The 14,470-nt window shown below is 42.6% G+C and overlaps 1 protein-coding gene across 2 annotated transcripts in view; it reads left to right on the forward strand.

Moving 5' to 3' along the window:
• The window catches only part of LOC106573702 (cadherin-13-like), a 706,604-nt gene that overhangs the window by 605,473 nt on the left and 86,661 nt on the right, over positions 1 to 14,470 (forward strand). For both annotated transcript variants that reach the window (XM_014148993.2, XM_014148994.2), the window contains one exon: positions 11,646 to 11,788. In XM_014148993.2, the coding sequence (XP_014004468.1) occupies positions 11,646 to 11,788 (143 nt within the window). The remainder of the gene's footprint in view (positions 1 to 11,645; positions 11,789 to 14,470) is intronic.

Genomic DNA, 14,470 nt, shown 5'->3' on the forward strand with positions numbered 1-14,470 from the left:
GTATATAGCCTCCCTACTGTTATTTTTCACTGTATTTTCACTGTTGTTTTTATTTCTTTACTTACCTATTGTTCACCTAATACCTTTTATGCACTATTGGTTAGCATTTCTCTGTAAGGTCTACACCTGTTGTATTCCCCACACGTGATAAATAAACTTTGATTTGATTTGATTTGAGAACAATGCAGGCTATCTCTGCAGTAGATTGCAACTCCGCCCCTTGTGCATTCTCATTGTGGTTGATGTCTGGTGTGGACGTGTTAATTCAACGCTCCTCTTCAGTACAAGTTCAACTTATTTTATACAAGGTATGTCTATGTTGTTAATTGGTTACAATGATGACATAATCTTGACATAAACACATTTTGTTGAAACAACATTGATTCAACCAGTCTGTGCCCAGTGGGTTGTTACTCTGCGACCATATCTCTTACTATCAGGTGTAGCCTATCAAGCTCTGTCTAGCTTGTAAGGGGAAACCTATTATCACCCCATCCCAGTCTGTCTCTCACTCTCTTCTCTTTGTGTCCCTGATAGATTCTCCCTCCTGGGTTGAGTGGAGGCAGATTACAGTCCAATCAGCTCTGTATTTTAGTTTCTCATTTTAGAATCAATGTAATAGAGTGCCAAATGTGTGGAGGGGGAAGACTACAGACACATAACCATGATGCCATGAGATAATTAAAACAATCCCAAAAGGTGCCAAGAGGAAGAGAGAGAGACTGCGCTGCAACGCCTCACTGAAGCGCAGATAAATTGCTTTTCTCTGTGTTAATTACAGGGTTATGATTTTCAACTGATGCAAAGAGCAGCTTTTTGTGCCTTATTATGATAATAAATGTCATTGAATGATAATTTATGGAAATATGCCATAGTGGCTGCTATTACCCTTGCAGAGAGATTGGGTGCATTTGTCTGGGTGTACTTGGGTGCATTTGTGTGTGTTTGTGCATGCGTGTGTGTACCTGTGCGTGTGTGTGTTTGTGTGTGTGCGTGTTTGTGTGCGTGTGTGTGTGTGCATGTGTGCGTGCTTGTTTGCAAGTATGTTTGACAGAGAGCGACCCCGGCTCTATGTATTTTACTGGTTTGTGACTCACTGACACCACCTCTGGTTAGAGGGGAATAAAGCAGCCCAAGAGTTATCATATAGGAACTTCATTTAAACACACTGAGGAAGCTGATTATGGGGATGAAAAGTGGGAGAGGTAGTAGATTGGTAGTGGATTTTGGTTACACACACTGTCCCACACGTCCAGTTGTTGATGGGCAGAGACATAGATGTTTCTCTCTGTCACTGCAAGTATTGTGTGACCTGCAGAGTCAAGAGGATGGGCAGATGTCCAGCCTCCTAGTAACCTCCCTAGCAACATAACAGGGCACAGGTCACACAGGTCAGAGAGAGTTTGAGAGGCAGGTTTATGGTACCCTGTAGACTCTCAGGCTCCGGGTGTGGGAGATGGGAAGTGGAGTGTGCAGCTCAGGGTTGTGAGGTACTGATAACAGTCACCAGCAGGGAATTCATAACAGTGTGTGTAATATCCATTCACAGCCATTATTCTCCCCCGCTTGTCTGCAGCAGTGCTCTGTAGGCTACCATAAAAAAACAGCCTTCTAGTCAAAACATCAGTGATAAAAAGGCTAATTTCATTGCCAATGTCTTTATTTTTCTACAGTAGATACCTACATTGTCACAGCAAAATAATTCTGCAGTGACAGAAATGTAATGTTTACTCCATAATGTTGCTTGATGGTGGATAGGCTATAAGCTTTAAATAAATGAGCTCATCTGCATTTCCAGTGATGCAGGAAAATTCTCAGCAACAAAAGAGTGATCAAATTACGATCCTACATCTGTAAGCACATGGAATTACCAATGATACACCACTGTGTACAGTGTGGTTCAGTCATGCTCTCTCTCTCTTTCTCTCTGGCTCTCTCTCTCTCTGTCTGGCTCTCTGTAAAGTTTACTCTGCAGCTCTGGACATCTTTGCTTTGCGGACCTGGTAGTGGAGATGCCACTGAGCTGAGAGGCCTTGGCAGGAACCCACATCGCTCCAAATTGACTCTGTCTAGATCAGGGATAGGCAACTTTGATTGGGGTGGGGGCCACAAAAAAAGATAACTTATCATGAAGGACCGCAGTGGCTCATGGCTATGTATACACACATCCATATCCACACAGACCAGGCCATAGCCTTTTGGGGGCTCTTAGCAAAATATTTTAGTGGCCTCCCCTTTTCAAAGTTTTAGAGTTAATTTCCTGCAATTATACACATTTTGCCATTGTCACGACTTCCGCCGAGGTCGGGACCTCTCCTTGTTCGGGCGGCGCTCGGCGGTCGGCGTCGCCGGTCTTCTAGCCATCATCGATCCACTTTTCATTTTCCATTTATTTTGTCTTGTTTTCCACACACCTGGTTTCAATCCCCTCAATCACTTGTTGTGTATTTAACCCTTTGTTCCCCCCATGTCTTTGTGTGGGATTGTTTATTGTTTCATGTATGCGCACGTTAGACTGGTTGCGCTGGGTTATGTCAACCCGTATTGTATTTCGTGTTCGTTGTGCAGTGTGTTTTTTGGTTCGCCTAAATAAAAGGCTCTGTTTGCTACCCAATATCTGCTCTCCTGCGCCTGACTCCCATACAGCCATTTACGCATACCTGACAGCCATGGGGTGTAGAGAAAATGTTGCAGTTTTATAACAAATTTCATGCAATTCTACTAATTTTGCCATTGGGCGGAGAGAAATATTAGCAGTTTTACAGATAATTTCCTGCATTCTAAACATTTTGCTTAAGGAGGATAGAAATGTTTGCAGTTTTTTAAATATATCTGAGTGAGAGTGACTAATAAAATCAACGATGTGACTAATAAAATCTTAGCTGACATGGGCTAATTGAGTTACTGTCAGAACCTTTGACTGCAGCAGTGTTAGTGGTACTGACTGAGGTGAGTTTGACTCTAAAGGACTGTGTCAACTGTTTGTTTCAATTACTTCTATGATATATGTGCTGTAGTCTAGTCTACCTCCCAGTCCCAGTGTATTAGGGATGGTCCTGGACTGGGGAGAGATGGTTGGGTGGGTTTGAGCTGTCAGTGGGGTCCCCCCTATCAGACCTAGATGAATGGATGGGGAGTGACAGTAACAGTGTTAACGAGGCCATAATAAATAGCCGACCGAAACGATGCCTGGTACGATGTGTGGTGGCGGTGCTGATAGACGAGGGGCTCTGACTCCCTCTGAGCTGCTCTGTCTGACAGCTGATTGATGGCCAGTCACATTGTGTTTATTTTGTCCACTCGGACCATCATATATATTTCCTTTCTACAACCCTGCTATTGTGCTGATATGGAATAGAAATATGACCAGGTGTGACAATGACAATTTGTCCTGTGGGCCAGAGCAGAGCATTGTTGGGCAGCATGGGGGACTGTAATTTTCCTATCAGGCCCTATCAGTTCTCTGATTATACAGTAGCTGCAGTTCTCTCCGGGGCAGACTCGATCAAAGCCAACATCTCTGTCTTTTCACCTTGTTATCAACTGACAAATAAATGCATGTTTTTTCACAATGCTGCTTAAACATCAGAGGTTATTAGAGCCATTGTCAGCGGAGTAGCAGACAGTTTGATGAAATGAAGAGAGAGTGAACGAGGTAGGGAAGGATACAGACAAATAGAGAGAACGAGAGAGAGGGCTTGCTTTCGTCATTCCTTTATTCACACTCCTCTGCATTCTACTGTTATCTCTACTTCCTTCATTCCTGCTCAGCTAGTTCTGAATTCTGATGAAGTCTACAGACTGCCGATGCCAAAAACAGGCACTAAACTTTTCACATTAATTTCACATTAAGTAATGGCCCCCCTCAAATGTTTCTTTCACATACAGTGGCTCACTGATAGAGAGGAGCATTAGCATTGACTTCCTTACCTCTGTTTCTTTCAGTCACTGATCACTGCTGTCTGACAGTGGAGAGAGGGAGCATGTTTAGTGGCTTTGAAATGCTGCCAAAACGTCACACCTCAGAAGTATGCACTTGTCTAAGTCACAGTGCACTTAGGATAGTCAAGGTTAGGTACATTGGCATTTCACTGCCAGACAGGTTTTGGTGTGTGTGGGGGGGGGGAGGGGCCTGCAGGAACGTGATCATTGCAGTCATTTACATTTACGTCATTTAGCAGACGCTCTTATCCAGAGAGACTTACAAATAAAATGTTATACTGAAGGAAAACATTGGTTGAAATGCTGCTACAGTGGGGGAAAAAAGTATTTGATCCCCTGCTGATTTTGTACGTTTGCCCACTGACAAAGAAAGGATCAGTCTATCATTTTAATTGTAGGTTTATTTGAACAGTGAGAGACAGAATAACAACAAAAATATCCAGAAAAACGCATGTCAAAAATGTTATAAATTGATTTGCATTTTAATGAGGGAAATAAGTATTTGACCCCCTCTCAATCAGAAAGATTTCTGGCTCCCAGGTGTCTTTTATTCAGGTAACGAGCTGAGATTAGGAGCACACTCTTAAACGGAGTGCTCCTAACCGTAGCTTGTTACCTGTAAAAAAGGCACCTGTCCACCGAAGCAATCAATCAATCAGATTCCATACTCTCCACCATGGCCAAACCAAAGAGATCTCCAAGGATGTCAGGGACAAGATTGTAGACGTACACAAGGCTGGAATGGGCTACAAGACCATCGCCAAGCAGCTTGGTGAGAAGGTGACAACATTTGGTGCGATTATTCGCAAATGGAAGAAACACAAAAGAACTGCCAATATCCCTCGGCCTGGGGCTCAATGCAAGATCTCACCTCGTGGAGTTGCAATGATCATGAGAACGGTGAGAAATCAGCCCAGAACTACACGGGAGGATCTTGTCAATGATCTCAAGGCAGCTGGGACCATAGTCAGCAAGAAACAATTGGTAACACACTACGCCGTGAAGGACTGAAATCCTGCAGCGCCCGCAAGGTCCCCCTGCTCAAGAATACATATACAGGCCCGTCTGAAGTCTGCCAATGAACATCTGAATGACTCAGAGGACAACTGGTGAAAGTGTTGTGGTCAGATGAGACCAAAATGGAGCTCTTTGACATCAACTCAACTCGCCGTGTTTGAAGGAGGAGGAATGCTGCCTATGACCCCAAGAACACCATCTCCACCGTCAAACATGGAGGTGGAAACATTATGCTTTGGGGGTGTTTTTCTGCTAAGGGGAAAGGACAACTTCACAATATCAAAGGGACGATGGACGGGGCCATGTACCGTCAAATCTTGGGTGAAAACCTCCTTCCCTCAGCCAGGGCATTGAAAATGGGTTGTGGATGGGTATTCCAGCATGACAATGACCCAAAACACACGGCCAAGGCAATAAAGGAGTGGCTCTAGAAGAAGCACATTAAGGTCCCTTGGAGTGGCCTAGCCAGTCTCCAGACCTTAATCCCATAGAAAATCTGTGGAGGGAGCTGAAGGTTCGAGTTGCCAAACGTCAGCCTCGAAACCTTAATGACTTGAAGAAGAGTAAAAAATCTGCAAAGAGTAGTGGGACAAAATCCCTCCTGAGATGTGTGCAAATCTGGTGGCCAACTACAAGAAACGCCTGACCTTTGTGATTGCCAACAAGGGATTTGCCACCAAGTACTAAGTCATGTTTTGCAGAAGGGTCAAATACTTATTTCCCTCAATAAAATGCAAATCCTTTTATAACATTTTTGACATGCGTTTTTCTGTTTTTTTGTTGTTGTTATTCTGTCTCTCACTGTTCAAATAAACCTACTATTAAAATTATAGACTGATCATTTCTTTGTCAGTGGGCAAACGTACAAAATCAGCAGGGGATCAAATACTTTTTCCCCCACTGTACATATTCAGCCATTTTAAATAACAACATATCAGAGAGGAAGCCTGTAGCATTTCCCATTCCCCACTTCCATCCACCTGCTCCAGCAGCAAACAGTTCCCAGCCTCCAGCACCCCAGCCTGAAACGGAGAGGCACAGAGGGGGGCATCAATATGCAACACACCTCTGGAAATGTACTTGGTTGACACAGCGTAAAAAAGCACAAGTGTGAAAAAGATAAAGGAGTTATTGCCTATTTGGGCATTTTTATTGGAGACTTAGCAGATCTGTGCCTTGCATGCTAGATGTGGACATGTGCATTGCTCCCTGAGCGGGCCAGGGTGTTGGTGTTCCAGTGATTACTGTCCCCTCTGCCCATCCAGATTAGGAGGTGCGCAGGCAGAGCAGAGCAGTTGGGCCTGTCTAATGTGATATGATGTACAGTAAGAGTCAGCATTTCTCTCCAGCTGCTGGGGAAATTTACGACATCACTCCTGTCACAGGAAACACTAATGAACAAAGGACCCCATGCTGTACTGAAACAGATGTTAGAGACAGATCCATACTGTAGCCATACACTCACTAACTTACAGCATACACACATCCTGTGTTTTAATGTACCTATGTACTCTACTGTATCTGTCCTTTTCTCTACAGTCCACTTACAGTCCTTCATTTAGCAAATGGTCTTCTCCAATGCACTTACAATACGTGTATTTAAAAGAGGATGTAGAATAAACCACTTACTCCAAGCTTTTTCAGAAATAGTTGCTGTCAGTAAGAAGGGATATTGTGTTAGAAACAATAGAACCAATCAAATCTGTCATTGTATTTCTCACTCTCTCTCTCTCACGCACGCACGCACGCACACACACACACACACAGAGGCATACTGTATGCATAATCCATATGCATCTGATGCAATGGTAGTGTTATCGTGGATCCTAAAGGCCTCTCAACCTCAGAGATAACTACAGTATGTGAACTGTGTGAGTGAGCAGATTACTCCTAAAGAGTGCTGCTGCATTGTCTTGATGTCCTCTCTCAGTGTGGTACTGGCATTATCCTAGAATAGACTGCCTCATTCTGTTATGTAGGAAAAGCACTCCCCCTGAGTGGGCTGTACTGTGTCCTAGAAGGTCTGTCCTATAAGGCAGGGTTCCCCAACTCAGACTCTGTGACCCCCTTCCCCTCCCCCCTATGGGTGTTTGTTTAGTTTTTTACCCTAGCACTACACATTTGAGTAAAATAATCAAAGCTTGATGAATTGATTATTTGAATCAGCCGTGTAATGCTACGGCAAAAATCAAAATGTGCATACAGGACCGAGTTTGGGAAACCCTGCTATAAGGTGTCTGCTGGGAGGCTACTGTATAACTGTTCGATGAAAGCTGAAATGGGCTCAGTTCTTAGTAGAGTAGGGGTCAGGCCAGGATTTGCCGTATACAGTAGCTCAGGGGATAAATTCTGCCACTCAAGCAGAAATATGGGCAAATCACTATGCTATTGGACATTTTATGAAAGTGAAGTAAATTTTTAACAGTACAGGCAATTTTTGGCTCTGAGCTTTTCTCGTTTTGTGTGTTTGTGATTGAGCTCGTATGCAGGCAGGTGTGTGTGTGTGTGTGTGTGTGTGTGTGTGTGTGTGTGTGTGTGTGTGTGTGTGTGTGTGTGTGTGTGTGTGTGTGTGTGTGTGTGCGTATGCGTGGACGTGTGTGTTTGTGGTAAGCGAGAGAGAGGAAAGATTAAAAGGAACATTTTACATGCGGATGCAAGTGATTATTTGTGGGCAATTTTGTTATGTGGCTGAAAAATATGTACCTTGTATGGGAAAGATATTTACTTTATTTTCATAATGGTTTTTAATGACCATCTAATGACCTTAAGAGAAGGCTAATGGAGGGTCCCTGTGTATGTAAACATTGTGATGCCTCATTTAGGGTTACCATGGAGCTGGGTTGATCAAGTACCATAGCCTGGCTTCCCAGGGCTGCTCTTAATGCCACACTCACAATATGCTATTGTAGAGCGAATGTTTTTCTCTAATTACCCAGCGGTATCACTCCCCTCTCCACTCAAACCAGCACACCTCAGTCCTCCTCACTGCACACACACTCCCACTCACAGCCCCTGGACGGGCCAACTGGAGGGATTTACTGCACCTCTCCTGTGTGTGTGTGTGTGTGTGTGTGTGTGTGTGTGTGTGTGTGTGTGTGTGTGTGTGTGTGTGTGTGTGTGTGTGTGTGTGTGTGTGTGTGTGTGTGTGTCTGTCTGTGTGTGTCTGTGTGTGTGTCTGTGTGTGTGCGTTTGCGTGCATGCATGCATGCGTGCCAAATCACATTTTATTTGTCACATGCTTCGTAAACAACAGGTGTAGACTAACAGTAAGATGCTTGCGGGTCCTTCCCAAAACTGCAGGGAGAAATAGAAAAATAATAGAAAAGTATACATGGGGCACCAGTACCGAGTCGATGTGCAGGGATACAAGGTAATTGAGGTAATATGTACAGTACATATAGGTAGGGTTAAAGTGACTAGGCAACAGGATAGATAATAAGGTCTGAGGGCCCATGCCAAATTTTGTCAACCTTCTGAGGGGGGAAGAGGCATTGTCGTGCCTTCTTCACAAATGTGTTGGTGTGTGTGGACCATGATCATTTCTTAGTGATGTGGACACCGAGGAACTTAGACCCGCTCCACTACAGCTGACGTTGAGGGGAGGTTGGTCACTGCCAGGGCACTGACCTCCTCTCTATTGGCTGTCTCATCGTCTTCGGTGATCAGGCTTACCACCATCGAGTCGTCAGCAAACTTACGCAGCCACGCAGTCGTGAGTGAATAGGTAGTACAGGAGGGGACTAAGCAGGTACCAATAAGGGGACCCCGTGTTGAGGGTCAGCGTGGCGAAGGTGTTGTTGCCTACCCTCACCACCTGGGGGTGGCCTGTCAGGAAGTCCAGTGTGTGTGTGTGCGTGTGCGCATGCATGTGTGTGAGAGAAACAGTTGCAGAGAGTCAAACATAGTGATGTTGTGGATAACCGATGGTGGAAAACCTTTTGTAAGCTTTATCATTTAAGCTGCATCTGAATAGATTCTATCAACAAATAGGCAAGCAGACAATATACAAACCATGTTATAATGGATCAAGTGACTATCTGTGTACCCACAGCAGCAGGATAATCATCTTGTGTTTTCCTCTTTCTGAAGTGATGAGCTTGTGATGCCTGGTAGTGATGAAGAGCTAATAACCAGGAAGTGTGTGTATTTGTGTGAGCGTGTCTGACAGTGTAAAAATACAAAGGTGTTGCATGTGGAGTGTTTATTGGTAAACTTAAAGAGTTTAGGGGTGGGGCTGTGTGTGTGTATTTTACATTTTAGTAGCACCTTAATTGGGGAGGACAGGCTCGTGGTAACAGCTGGAGCAGAATTAGTGGAATGGTATCAAATACACGGTGTCCATATTTTTGATGCTAATCCATTAGCTCCGTTCCAGCCATTATTATGAGCCATCTTCCACTCAGCAGCCACTTTTATCCAGAGCAACTTACAGTAGTGAGTGTATACATTTTTCATTCTTGTCCCCTGTGGGAATCAAACCCCACAACCCTGGTGTTGCAAGTGCCATGCTCTACCAACAGAGCCAAATGGGATTGAGCCACTAAATCAGTGGTGTGTGACATGAACACAGATGTGAACCCCCAGAGGCACGGCACCATTCCCCATCCAAAATGCACCTCCCATCACCTGGCTCTCAGGATCACATTAGTAGGGTCATGCCTCAGCCTCAGACTCCAGCTGCTTTCCACGCAAATACATTATTCTCTGAGGAGTTATCTGAGTTCATCCATTATCTTCACACTCCAACCACAGACAGAGCATCCACAGACATACACAGACCGTCCACTAAACCTCAGCTTCAACTTCACACATCACACGTTGCACTTCAAATATGCAGTCTCATCATGCTTCAATTCAACAGTTTTGTGTCTTTGATAGATATTGTCATTTCAGTATCTCAATATCTTCCTTAGAAACAGTGTTAAAATGTCTTTACTGAAAAAGCTCTTACTAGCTGATGTCCTATACAAATGTATAATCTTTTGTTGCTGAGATATTCTTGCATAGCAAGGTCTAAAGTTTGCAGTTTCACTTTAAAATGTCAGATATGTATCAAACTATGATCCACATAATAATTAACATTTCCTGTTGCTGCAGAATTGATTTCCTGCTGTAGCAAACTGGCTACAGCAGGAAAATACTGTAGCTACATTATCTCCATATCTAATCATGTTGGATTTGTCTCATACCATTGTCGTGACTTTACTTTCATTAATCTGATGACTGCTATTTATCAAATCAACTAACTAGGTTTAATTGTTACAACTAACTCATTAGGATTTGGGTCACCACGAGATTGGTTCTTTAAAGAGTTACCATTTCCTGAATTTAACTCTAAAGGTCTTTACCTATCACATCCATAAATAGCCAACTTATTAATCATAACCTCGTATCATAACATCATTCTGAACAGTCCTAACCTCCTGCATCTGAAAAACTTGAGCCTTACTTATGATTCAGTACTGCTTGTTACAAAAGACATGGAGAGGGACAGAAAGAGAGGACAGACATAATACGTTGGTACATTTATGAACTACTCTCACAGTAATCATATACTTTGCACACAAACCGCCGCCCTCTTTGAGTAAGAGATCATGAATGTATTTACGTGAAATATCTTGGTTCTTCATGTATTTGTCGGAACCAGGCCACCTAGGAAAGGGAGTTGGGCCTTTTCACGTCTTCTACTGTTGTTCTCCTCTGCAGTCGTCCGGTATCCGGAAAGGAACTACAGAATTTATTCTCCTTCCATTTGCTCTGGAAGATGCTTCTTTGAAGATAGGCTAGCCAGCTGGGTCGATGGTTGCCAGTGGCGTGATGAGAGTAGCGTACTACGGTGATTTGAGAAGAGTAGTAGAATGGTTCCACTTAAATTCACTTTCGAAGATACTTTACTTAGGACAGCTAATCAGCCGTACCAATGACTGTCTGGGAGGAGACTTTATCGTCTCTACCACGTGTTTCGATTTCAGAGTTCAAACCACATTAAACATGAGCTGCAGCTCCATGTCTCTCTGGTCTGATATGTTAATTCTTAACCCATCATTTTATACAGTTTGTTCAAAAGGCCGGTTCTGTCAGGCTGACACGTTCTCTGACCTCCCTCAGGGGCATGACTTTTCACTGTGCAAAGTTATGTAAATCTATTATCTCTTATGGCTCCTAAAATTATGCTCCTCTCTTAACAAAAATACTTTCATAATTGTTCATATTTCATTCACAACGCATCGGATGGACACTTCACACATATAGTGGGTATACTTCCCAAGTTACAGTATTTCCTTTATAACATTTTTAATGACATCACAAAATGACAACCAAACCGACATCAGTGTTTCTTTAGGTCGTCTCTGACCATTCCCCACATTCTATGTTAGATATATTGTTCCAGTATTCACTTTAGAACATGTTAGAGTTTCTGCGGGAGAAGGTCTGTGTAGAGGCACATTCCTCTGGAGAATATTGGAGAGGGAGATGCTGAATGTTCTGTCCTTGTTTTACAACAGGGTGTGAGCTGTCAACACCCACCAGTTCCCTTCTCCCCCCCTCTGCGGGTGAGAGGGGGTATGGTTGAAGTTTTTTATTGCCATGCTGATCTGACCTATTTTGATCCTCACAGGACAGTCATGACACCATGGCATTGCCCTGACTATATTCTGATCAGCTGTCATCTGTTCCCTGTTCAGGTTTGCAGTTCTGAGAGACCCGGCTAACTGGCTTAGTGTGAACCCGGTTAGAGGTACGGTCAACACCTCTGCCAATCTGGACAGAGAGTCACCTTACGTTCAAGACAACAAATACACTGCCATCTTCATGGCCACAGACAACGGTAAGTCAGAGATTCAGTAAATCTCTTTAAATAGTGATGTGGAGTCCTCAAAAAATGGTGTGATGATAATCTATTCTGCATCTGGAGAGAATGTGGTATAAGGAATATTTCATCAAATGTCATGTCTAATCCTCAAATAATACACTTAGAGCTTCAAAGTCACATATTTGAATTAGTACATCAACACAAAAAAAGTATTGCTGTAGAACGGATGACAACTGGTATGGCATGATTGCTGTAAAGTTGTAGATAGTTCCTCTCCTATTTCCTCAAAGTGGTGTATAACCATGGGTTTACACAGGCCTTGGAGTTTTGACATCCAGGTAGACCCTTATAAAAAGGGTTCTTTAGCTGTGCCCATAGGAGAACTGTTTTTGGTTCCAGGTAAAAAACCTTTTCGGTTCCAGGAAGTACCATTTTCGGTTCCATGTAGAACCCTCTATGGAAAGGGTTCTACATGGAAACCAAAACGGTACTACTTGGTACCAAAAGGGTTCTACCTGGAACTCTCTGTCACTGACTGTGGCTTTGAGAGGCACACTCAGACCCACATCACTTAAGCCTTGAGAGAGAGAGGACAGTAGAAGGGGCTCCATCCTCTCTACTAGGAGGACCTCAGGGAACTTCTGACATATCCATTAACAGACGTGTGACATTATATTAGCGAGGCTGTCTTTTTTTTAATTAATTTCACCTTTATTTAACCAGGTAGGCCCGTTGAGAACAAGTTCTCATTTACAACTGTGACCTGGCCAAGATAAGGCAAAGCAGTGCGACACAAACAACAACATAGAGTTATACATGGAATAAGCAAACATACAGTCAATAATACAATAGAAAAAGTCTATATACAGTAGAGGTCGACCGATTAATTGGAATGGCCGATTAATTAGGGCCGATTTCACGTTTTCATAACAATCGGTAAACGGCATTTTTGGACACCGTTTGTGGCCGATTGCAATGCACTCCAAGAAGAGACTGCATGGCAGGCTGACTACCTGTTATGCGAGTGCAGCAAGGAGCCAAGGTAAGGTGCTAGCTAGCATTAAACTTATCTTATAAAAAACGATCTATCTTAACATAATCACTAGTTAACTACACATGGTTGATGATATTACTAGTTTATCTAGCTTGTCCTGTGTTGCATGTAATCGATGTGGTGCCTGTTAATTTATCATTGAATCACAGCCTACTTTGCCAAACGGGTGATTTAACAAGCGCATTTGCGAAAAAAGCACTGTCGTTGCACCAATGTGTACCTAACCATAAACATCAATGCCTTTCTTTAAATCAATACACAAGTATATATTTTTAAACCTGCATATTTAGTTAATATTGCCTGCTAACATGAATTTCTTTAAACTAGGGAAATGTTGTCACTTCTCTTGCGTTCTGTGCAAGCAGAGTCAGGGTATATGCAGCAGTTTGGGCCGCCTGGCTCATTGCGAGCTGTGTGAAGACCATTTCTTCTGAACAAAGACCGTAATTAATTTGCCAGAATTGTACATAATCATGACATAACATTGAAGGTTGTGCAATGTAACAGCAATATTTAGACTTAGGGATGCCACCTGTTAGATAAAATATGGAACGGATCCATATTTCACTGAAAGAATAAACGTTTTGTTTTCGAAATTATGGTTTCCTGATTTGACCATATTAATGACCTAAGGCTCGTATTTCTGTGTGTTATTATATTATAATTAAGTCTATGATTTGATAGAGCAGTCTGACTGAGCGGTGGTAGGCAGCAGCACGCTCGTAAGCATTCATTCAAACAGCACTTTCCTGCATTTGCCAGCAGCTCTTCGCTGTGCTTCAAGCATTGCGCTGTTTATGACTTCAAGGGTATCAACTCCCGAGATTAGGTTGGCAATACTAAAGTACCTATTAGAACATCCAATAGTAAAAGGTATATGAAATACAAATGGTATAGAGAGAAATAGTCCTATAGTAACTACAACCTAAAACTTCTTAACTGGGAATATTGAAGACTCATGTTAAAAGGAACCACCAGCTTTCATATGTTCTAAGCAAGGAACTTAAACCTTAGCTTTTTTACATGACACATATTGCACTTTTACTTTCTTCTCCAACACTTTGTTTTTGCATTATTCAAACCAAATTGAACATGTTTCATTATTTATTTGAGACTAAATTGATTTTATTGACGTATTATATTAAGTTAAAATAAGTGTTCATTCAGTATTTTTGTAATTGTCATTATTACAAATATATATATAAAATAAAATACAAATTGTCCGATTAATCATTATCAGCTTTTTTTGGTCTTCCAATAATTGGTATCGGAGTTGAAAAATCATAATCGATCAACCTCTAATATACAGTGTGTGCAAATGAGGTAGGTTAAGGGAGGTAAGGCACTAAATAGGCCATAGTGGCGAAATAATTACAATATAGCAAGTAAAGCACTAGAGTGATAGATCTGTGCAAGTAGAGATACTGGTGTGCAAAATAAATTAATAACAGTATGGGGATGAGGTAGTTGGATGGGCTATTTACAGATGAGCTATGTACAGGTGCTGTGATCTGTGAGCTGCTCTGACAGCTGGTGCTTAAAGTTAGTGAGGGAGATATGAGTCTCCAGCTTCAGTGATTTTTGCAGTTCGTTCCAGTCATTAGCAGCAGAGAACTGGAAGGAAAGGTGGCCAAAGGAATAAT

Source organism: Salmo salar, chromosome ssa16 (assembly GCF_905237065.1).
Source record: "Salmo salar chromosome ssa16, Ssal_v3.1, whole genome shotgun sequence".
Lineage (NCBI taxonomy): Eukaryota > Metazoa > Chordata > Actinopteri > Salmoniformes > Salmonidae > Salmo > Salmo salar.